Genomic DNA, 9,905 nt, shown 5'->3' on the forward strand with positions numbered 1-9,905 from the left:
GGAAAGACGAGCTCTGCTTGGCCGAGCAGAAATGACGAAGGAACGGGAGGCGAAGGTAGCGGGCTCCGTTTGGCGTCGACTGTGAGCTCTCCCGGTCCGCCCTAGAAGATTTCTTTCGTGGATCGGAAGTTCACGAAAAAGCTAAATAGAACGAACGATTTTATCATTTAATAACCGGACACGCGTGTCGGACACGAGTGTCCGATTTAAATTTTAATGTTTTAAATTCTGACACTCCAATGCCGTGTCGGACACGTGTCCATGCCGTGCCGACGCGTGTCCGTGTCCGACACGTGTCCGACACTGCATACCCTCTTCAAGAGGCGTGTCGGTGCATCATAGCTTCTTGATTAACCTTTCTATCTCATCTTTTTGAATCTGGGGGTAATGGTATGGTCTAACACTAATGAGAGAGGTTTCCTCTTTTAGGTTGATGGCGTGCTCGTGCTCTTATGGTGGTGGTAACCCAACGGGTGGCTGAAATACTTCCTGATACTATTGCAGAATCTGCTAAACCTCCATTGAAATTTCCTTGGCTCCTCTTCTTATACCCCTTCTATGCTATGTAACTCTACCAAATACCCCAGTTCTACATCTTGGATCGTCCTAAGCATGATTTTAAGTGAAACCATGGTCTTGCATAAGCTAGCATCCCCTTGAAGCACTATCTTCTCCCCTTCCACCTAGATCTCCATGGTCAAAAATTTCTAGTTCACCTTCATATTCCACAGGAACTGGGGCTACTTCATCCCCATAATCACATCTGTACTTCCCAAGTCCAGGGGAAGGCCATTTGAATTCCCTGCAAAATTATCACCACGTCTTTACATATCTTCCCTTGACTCTTCTCTATCTTACCCATTCTCATCATCACCCCACATCCTTTAGTCCTAATTAACTTTAACCTCAATCGATTCACGACCCAATTTGAGATGGAGTTATGTATATCTCAACTATTCTCCAAATCCACTAATTGCTCCCCAATTTTCCCCTTACTTTCATAGTGTGATTTGGGATAAATCCTACCACAGTGTTCAAGGAGACTTCCGCCACATCTAAATGTAAATGTTTTGTTTCTTCCACGACATCTTCCAGCTTGTCCTTGCTCTCCTCTTTCCCTTCACATACCATAAAAGCTTGAAGGGTTCGATTCTTACACCTATGTACGGATGTAAATCTCTCATCACACCTGAAGCATAACCCTTTTACTCACCTACCCTGTGTCACGACCTGACCTAGGAGCTCAAATTAACGAGGTGGGAACAGACGGTCGGACGATAAAATCATAATCTAAATCTATTTCCAATTCATTGAAAGAGCCACTAAACATCAAAAACATAAACTGATACAAAAATAACTTAAATACCTTTTTTCTTGTGCCTCAAAAGCTTAGCGAGTAATACTTGCCTCTAAGCTATAGTAATTCAAAGCAGTAGAAGTAATATGGTAGATGTCACTTTTCATTTAAACATATCATAAATTTTATTTCCTATAAACATCATTGAAACATAAGCATAAATCATAAATACATATCATTTCATATTCAGTTTACATTCATTTTATCTGTATTCGTAACTTTCTCATTTTCATATATAGTAAAACCGCCCACGAAATCCCCCGTCGCCTTGCCCGTCCGCCCTCTGGTTTTGGCCGAAAGAAACAGCCGCATGAATGAAAGGGGACCGAAAGCACTTCTGCTTCTGTGAGGCACTTGAAATTGCCTTCAGGACGAACTCCAATGCTTTTCTCCTTCGGTGATTCTCTCTGAAATGAAACCATTTGGGTCCTTGGTGTCAAGGCCGTCGAGGTACTCCTGTAAGCCTCTCCTATGGTGTTTCTCTGGCTGGCCTTCACCCTCTGATTCTTCTCTTCCACCCTTTACGCCATCTCCATCATCTCTCTCAGTCCTCTAGGTCTCAACACCCTGAGCTTTGCTCATGTCTTTCTTAAGGCCTTTCATGAAATTTTCTTTCAACCCTTCCTCAAAAATTCCTCTTAGTCTTCTTGATAGTAGCTCAAATTTCTCCTGATAATCCATAATGGTCCCCTCTTGTGTTATGGCATAGAACGTCTCGTGGAGGTCTCCTTTACTGAATGGCTCAGAAACATTCCAATAAGCAATCATTTCGTCTCGGGCTTCTTATCTCATTCTTCTCTTCGCAAGTTACCACCTCATTTGTATCTTTCTTCTCAAGCAATTTAAAAGCAGTTTTAGATGTTTTATGTTATAAGTTTGTATGTCGCCTTTCTATTATGAAAGTTAAGTTCTGGTTTGTTTAAATGATGTGTTTTGTCTGTTTGTGGTATTTTTTTTTTATTTTTAAAAGAAAACCTAGTTTGTATGTATTTTTTGCAATCTTTTTTATTGCATCAATTTGATATCAGAGCCTAGGTTAGTATATTCCTAGGTTGTTTATGTCTCTTTTTTAAGTATTTAGAAAAAATGAAAAAACATAATGAAATTGAGCCTAAAGTTGGAGAAAGTAAGTCAAATGCTCTTAAAGCAGATATCCTTATGAATAGATGGATTCCGTCGCATGGAGATTCTATCGATCCGCTTCAAAACGAGTTATACAAATTTCAGATGAAAATGCAATTGTGTATGGAAAAATACGAAAAGAAAAAGCAAAATCTTCAGGCGAAATTCAAGCAAGAAATAGAAATGATCTTAAAAAACATTATGTGGAGTAGACTTGGTTTTTTCCCCCTCTGTTGGCGTTTCGGTTCCTCCGCTGACTCCTGTCCCATGACTGGCTTTTCTTGTATCCCGTGGCTGCCTTTTCCTGTCCCCGTGAAGCCTCTTCGGGTGCTGCTCCTGGAGCGTCTGCTGACCTTCTGTTTCCCCTTTCCTGATTGGTTCGGCTAGTAGTTTTTTGGGTTTGTTTGGCTGCCTCTTTTCATCTATATATATGGGTTGTTTTGTTTATAAAGAAATGATGATATGTGATATTTTTTGGAGCAAAAAATCTACGGGTTTCTTCCTGGAAAAGCTTGTGAGCTTGTTCCATTTCTCTTCTCTTATCTACGATTTCATCTCAGGCTTCTTATCTTATTCTTCTCTCCGCAAGTAACCACCCCATTTGTATATTTCTTCTCAAGCGATTTAAAAGCAGTTTTAAATGTTTTATGTTATAAGTTTGTATGCGTCGCCTTTCTATTATGAAAGTTAAGTTGTGTTTTGTTGAAATGACGTTTTGTCTGTTTGTGGTATTTTTGGTAATTTTGTTATTTTTGTTATTTTTAAAAGAAAGTGATTTAGTTTGTATGTATTTTTGCAATCTTTTTTATTGCATCAAAAACCATTGCCCCCACCACCGTAAGTTTTTCCCCTTTTGTCAGCCATTTGATAATAAAATAATGCTCCACTCGGTACACTAAGCCCCGAGCATCTTCCCCTTCGAAGACTGACATCTTTAACTTCCTTTATCTCGCATCCATACACCAATGGTTTCTCCCTCTGTTAGTTCCTCCTGTATAGTGGTGGTGTGATTCTCTCCCCTCCCTTATTGGATTTGGACCCCATAGTTCGATTCAACCATGGTTTCTTCCGGTCCACCTTCCCTCCTGTCTGTGTGGCCTCCAAAAGGGTTTAACTTCCCCTTTTTTTTACTGCCCTTTCTTTAGGATACTTCATCGGAACCTCTTGGGGTGGTCCTTGAGGGAAAACACTCTCCACTTTATCATCCTCTTGAACTTTCTTCCCCTTCAGATTTGTCCTAGGAATAGTCGGCGAAGTTTTCGATTGCATCTCGATCAACTTCCTCATCATGTCTTCCAAGTTTTCAAAGTGGTTTTTCATGGATGAAACTACTTACATAGTTGTGAACTTCTCCATTCCGAAATATTTTTCCTCTATCCCAACCCTATGTTGTTCCATCTTGCCTTCCAACGCATCAATCTTCTTTGTTGCTATTCATGGATTTATGTTCCAAACCACGACAAGCAACAAAAATCGGCAAATCTTGTCTTCAACTGGCGAAAATTAGCAAGGTTGGAAGAAAAAATGCAGCAGAAATCAACGATGAGGACTTAAATTTCAGCCATGGAAATCACTCTGATACCAATTTGATACGCCTTAAAGTGAAAACAGTGAAGAAAGAAGATAAAAACTGCAGAAATACTCCAATAGTCGTGGATTGGATTATAACTTCAATACGAAAGCAAGATACAAAAATCTATGATTAGAGAGGTAAATCATCTTTTCCAAACAACCTAGATGCTGTTAGAAAGTCCTCACAAAAAAAGACTACAACAAACTCAGTCAAACCATAACCATAATTTAAAATAACTAGCTCTTAAATAAGCTATTCCTATTTCTCCAAAACAGCCTTATTGCCTTAATTAATTCCCTCCTTTATTTTGAATTCAAATTGATGTTCAACAGTGATTAATTTCCCTCATTCCTTATCCTGACATATGGATTCATAGTTTTGCTGGTCCCCACAATGGGGACCGAACCTTCCCTGGCTTTCCCTGGTCCAGCCCGTTCCACCCCCTCCTGAACTGGCCTTGCTTCCGTATCATAAATTTACTGTCTTTTCATTTGCTTTAATTTCAGCAACCAACTGAGATTAATGCTGCATAGAGTTGAAATAAGATGTATCTGCAGCTGAGATTTGTTAAAGTGCTAATCTCTTTTGTTATGTTCTTCTGGAAATAACTGCTACTGACTGTATTTATGAGTGATCTTATAGATGCTTTCGTCTTTTTGGTTTGAAGTGGTATCACTATCTTCTTAACAGAATAATCTTCTATGCCTAACGTGATTTTTATGCAAAATACTGCCAGTAAACCTTTTTGATATATAAAGATTGTCACTTGAACATTGCTTTGTAATCTTTTTGGTTAATTTAACCCATCAATCCTCATACTGATATGCAATGATATCAAGTTTTATTTTGTTATTATTTTTTATTTTGATTTTGTATTGTTGTTTTTGTCGCTTGATATTTAGATTTGTTTATTTTCTAGTTTTCTTTTGTGGTGAGAGATGTTGATTGGCACTGTTTTGCAACAACTTATCTGTAATTAAAATTCTTATTGTTAAATGCAGCTTTTGACACTATTAGAGGGTGCAATAAAGAGAGACCACTTATCATCAAATTTTGAAACAACAAATGAACTGTTAAGTTCAGCTAAAGCTTCTTCTGCAGCTAATAACACATTAATTTCGGGATCTGTACCTGTACTTCCATGGATACCTGATACTACTTCAGCTGTTGCATTAAGACTTATGGAGCTTGATGCATCAATTTCTTATATGCCTCAACAAAAGTCAATGTCTCAGAAAGAAGGGAATTCTCAAGATTTCTTTGTGAGTTTCATTCCTTTTTCTTTCCTATTTATGATAAGCAGAATGGAAATTTCTAGTCTTAAGAGCTGTTTTGATTCAATTAGATTTTAACTCAATTGGGATTTAGTAAAACTTGTAAATCCGAATATACTAAGTCTTGAGGGTGTTAAATCCGAAAATTATTTGGCAAAAAAAAAATGTTCCATCGTTGTAAATCCTATAAAATTGTTTGGCAAATAACTCAGGATTTAAAGCAGTTTATTATCTAAAAATTCTAAGTCTAACTGTGTTTTTATTATAACATGCTGAATTATTTTTTGTGCATTTATTAAAATTAAATATCAAACAAATTTTAGCTAGCCTTGATTATTCTTCTAGTTATTTATAAGTTAATAATTAATTCTAAATTTAATCACCATCAATAACTAATAATTATAAGTAATATAATTAAAATCTAGTTTAATAATCAATTAACCTATCAAATTGTTTATTTACTAATTTGACTTTATTTCATGTTAGATTAATTAATAATTTATTTAAACTAATGAAATACTGAAAAAAAAATTAATTAAACTCTAATCTCCAAATAAAGACTTAAATATCAACTATATAAATTGAATTTTCTTATTAACCAATGGCTGGCTCCCTTTCCTACATGATTTACCACTACTGTAATTAATTAACATACTGGAATCAGATTATATATATTGTTACTAGGCTTATACCATAGAGCAGTAGCACCAGACACTAGCACACAGAGCCACCTTCAGCCCACCATATTTATCGATGCTATATGCCTTAAAATAAACATCTTAACTCCACCGCATAACATCACAAACTACAAAATATTTTCCAAATAATATTTTGTTTTATTATAAGCCCTACCAAAAGCAACCAATAATCTTCCTATAGCCTTAGGCCTATATGGGGTTTGCTTTTCATCTTATCCATTTCGTTGCTGCTGTTTCAACTTTGCGTGCATCACATGAGGCAGAGTTTTTAATTATTGAAGGAAGCTTCTTTGCCTCCTTTGACGACGTCGTTCCTGTCGGATTGGAAATCACAATGAAATTACACTACAAAGGTAATGATCTTGTACCCCTTTCGCATGTTTCTTCAGCCAAATTCCTGCAAGTCCGCCGAACAATTGGGTTTACTAAATTGTGGATTCAGGGGAAAAACCTGGAAAATGCCGTGAAATCAGGATTTAATTTACTTTTGAGATTTGAGTAGGCTTTTTCGTTTTGCATTTGCAAGATTTAACTCAAATCCTGCAACCAAACAACCCCTTAGTTTGCTTAATAGAACTAAAGATGTTATGATTGTATAATGTTCACCTTTCATAATATAAAAAATGTGAGTCTTGGTGTAGCAACTTGGGAGTTAAAAGTAACACAGTCAATATTATATTGATTAAATGCAACTTGATAATGTTTACAATTCAGATAATCTTAATGTGGAGGCCGAGTATAATTGCATTTAAATTACATCTCTTTACTTTGATGCATGAAAAATCTCGCAATATTTTTTGGTTTTAGTCAGTCAAAACTTTCGTTTTGAATATCATGACATGTTTTTCATTAATTGGCTTATCAAGAATGCTTTCTGAGAGAAATACATTTTACATTTGCAGAAGCCTTCAAGGTTTACAATTGTCAAGAACCTTCATGAGTTTGAACCGGCAGGAACTCCATTGCAACTTGATTATCAGAGAGAAGGGAGGTGGCTTGATTCTGGCAGTGGTCGTAGAGGTCGTGGGAGAGGTGGCAGAGGTGGTCGTGTTGGACGGGGTAGGGGTAGAGGTGGTAGGGGAACAAGAGCAAGTGCTATTGTTTCCAGAGCAGAGTTCAATATAGAGAACATCAATAGTCTGGACAAGACACGAAAGTACAGTAGAAGAGGGCGGACCCGTGGACGAGGTCGTAGACGTGGACGGCGATCAGTTAGGCCCCGTCAAAGGTCTGTAAACCAGGCACCAACTTCCAGGGCAGCTTTTTTTCATGGCTTTGGTGATGTTGGTGCTTGCAGTAAAGAAGAAAGTGCTGAAGAGTCTCTGAGAAGCTCAGGCGGTGATGAGTGGGGTATAGAAGCTCGAACTTATAACAAGCAAGATGAAAACAGTGCTGGTTCCCAATCTGATGATGATAATGAGCAAGCTTCAGGAGATGAGTATGATGATCAGGTCACAGAATACAGTACACGCTACAATCAACCCAGTCCTATGGGAATTATGGATGATGAAAGTGAAGACGAGGAAGTGGATGAGGATGTAGGTGAAGAAGAAGATTATGGTGACCAAGCTACACTTGAAGACATGGACGGTGATGTTGATGAGGAAGATGAAGAGATGGGTGATGATGACGAAATGACTGATGCTGACGATGGTAATGGGGATGAAGATGAAGGTCCATCGTCATTCTCTTCAGGTTATAGTGATTAGGAGGAAGTCAATGGTGCAAGACATTATTCTTTTGGTTTTTGTTTCTTCTTGCTGCCATTTTCAGTTATAGAAGAAATTGGCTCTCTGGTGGCATAGAAAAATTGCCACTGTGACAGGTCGAGGCTTGTTTTTGAATATAAGAACAAAAGTTGGATGGGAGTACGTTTTATCAACTAGAGAGCCACAAAAGTCGGTGAGAAGGCGTTCTCCTTAGTAGAGCTTTCCACAATTTCCTGCACTGCAATGCAAGAAGAATGCTGCCTACGAAGTAATGCAGGAATTTTGTTATCAACACTAAATTGTTTAGGTGCAACTGCAATATCTCAAATTGTTGATGTATTTAATGTTAGAAAATCTAATTTGTATCTTCTTTCTCATGACATCAACTTTTGGAATGATTTATATTAACCGACAAAATTTTATAATAGAAATGCTATTGGAGTTAAATCTGTGGTGATTTCATCCAATATATTAATGTATGAATGATTTTTTTACATATCTAGCTTACTATGAAACAAATGTATAATCTGTTGCATGAATGTTAATTCTCGTTCCTACTAGTTTTTGTTTTTATTTTATTCCTGGACCATCAGATTGCATCAAGGTACTAAAATCTTTCCCACAAGAGTTAAAGATAAAATGTTTTCTGTCATAAACTCATTTTTCTTCATAGCAGCTCTATTCTCTTGCCTTCATGCTTATACACTAAGCATCAAAGATTCTTCATGCATAAGAAATCCTTGAGGCATACTAACCTTTTTTTGAGTACACAAAAAATAAACCCTATATATTGACAATCTCTCCAAAACTCAACTACTATAACATCTGATACATCTCTGAAAAATTGTCTTTATTGAGCACGAATATTTATGCAAGATGACTTGGGAACTTTGAAATTTAAATTTGGGATTAAAGAATAATTGGAAGCTTTAAAATATTAATCGAATGATCAATTAATCTTTAAAATTTGCATGCTTATAATTGAATCGAACAACTGATGAGACAAATCTAATAAGCCCAAGATCGCTTAATTCTGACATCATTTAGGAACCTAATGCTTGACGAACACGCTATAATCGAGGGAATTATCATGGGTCGTCTAATGGAGCACTATGAATTTGCTTTGGATCTTCTTCATATTTATAGAGCATGCTACTCTCAAAATCTATAAATAGACTCTCAATCTATTAATGAGCTGGACTATTAGGGGTCCGAGACTCTTTCCGAGAGAGCGAAGAGAGCTCTAGGGCTTGAAGAATTTGAGAGCCCACTCGAGCACAACTATTCATAACCCCTCGCTTTCGATCCACAATTGCCGATCCTCATCCCAACTGTCGTCACGGGACCGTTTGCTGGCCAATTATCATCATTGTGCTTTCAACCAATCGTCACCATTATACCTCCTTGGCCACCATCAATGAACTTTTGCCTACCAATTGCTGCTGTCAGACTTTCACTAGCTAATAGCCACCCGATAGTAGACATCAATCCTTTTGTCAGCCAACCTCCGCCCATGAATCACATTCATCTGAGTTTAGCTGTTGGACCATTGTTTCCCAACTACTGCCCCTCTAACCACCATAGCCCACTACGGTCCCACCAACCTTTATCGCTCGACTACGATCCCTTTAAGCTTCATCACCCCAACTATGGTCCCTCCAACCTCTGTCACCCGACTATAATCCGATTAGCCTCAATTACCTAACTACATTCCCATAGGGTTCTCTCATCTGGCTATGATGCTTGAAACATCGTCGCCCCCGATTATAGTCCCTTCGACCTCTATCATGAGCTATAATTCTCAAGCCTCCATTCCTGACTATGATCCCTCATACCATCATTGGCCTCCATCCCTTAATTATGGTTCTCACACCTCCATTGCTCAGACCACTTTCATTTGATTACAATCCTCTTACCACCGTCACCTAAATAAGATCTCTCTAATCTCTATCACCTGACTACAGTCCCTTAAACTGTTGTTTCCCTTTGAGCATAGTCCTATAGGCCTTTATCAACTAACTATAATCCCTTTGACATCTGTCACCAAACTATGGTCCCTTCAACCTCTATTGCCCGACTACGATCTTTAGACCACTATCACTTAACTATGGTCCTTTCGACCAAATAAAGGGACAATAATATTTTATGAACAACTCTCATGCCATTGGATTC

At 37.8% G+C, this 9,905-nt stretch overlaps 1 protein-coding gene and 1 long non-coding RNA gene across 2 annotated transcripts in view; one reads left to right on the forward strand and one right to left on the reverse strand.

The window, feature by feature from the left end:
- LOC114579927 overlaps positions 1-5,047 on the reverse strand; it is a 20,332-nt gene extending 15,285 nt beyond the window's left edge. Inside the window, exons 1-2 of the long non-coding RNA XR_003701170.1 lie at positions 2,678-5,047; positions 1,812-1,813 (exon numbers count right to left, since the gene is read on the reverse strand). This is a non-coding gene — a long non-coding RNA (uncharacterized LOC114579927). The remainder of the gene's footprint in view (positions 1-1,811; positions 1,814-2,677) is intronic.
- Positions 1-8,212, forward strand: part of LOC110100339 (homeobox-DDT domain protein RLT2) — a 35,508-nt gene extending 27,296 nt beyond the window's left edge. The window contains exons 18-19 of the mRNA XM_020827790.2: positions 5,054-5,314; positions 6,927-8,212. Coding sequence (XP_020683449.1) covers positions 5,054-5,314; positions 6,927-7,733 — 1,068 coding nt within the window. The 3' untranslated portion in view covers positions 7,734-8,212. The remainder of the gene's footprint in view (positions 1-5,053; positions 5,315-6,926) is intronic.
- The last annotated feature ends 1,693 nt before the right edge of the window (positions 8,213-9,905 follow it).

Source organism: Dendrobium catenatum, unplaced genomic scaffold, assembly GCF_001605985.2.
Source record: "Dendrobium catenatum unplaced genomic scaffold, ASM160598v2 fragScaff_scaffold_72, whole genome shotgun sequence".
Classification (NCBI taxonomy): Eukaryota; Viridiplantae; Streptophyta; class Magnoliopsida; order Asparagales; family Orchidaceae; genus Dendrobium; species Dendrobium catenatum.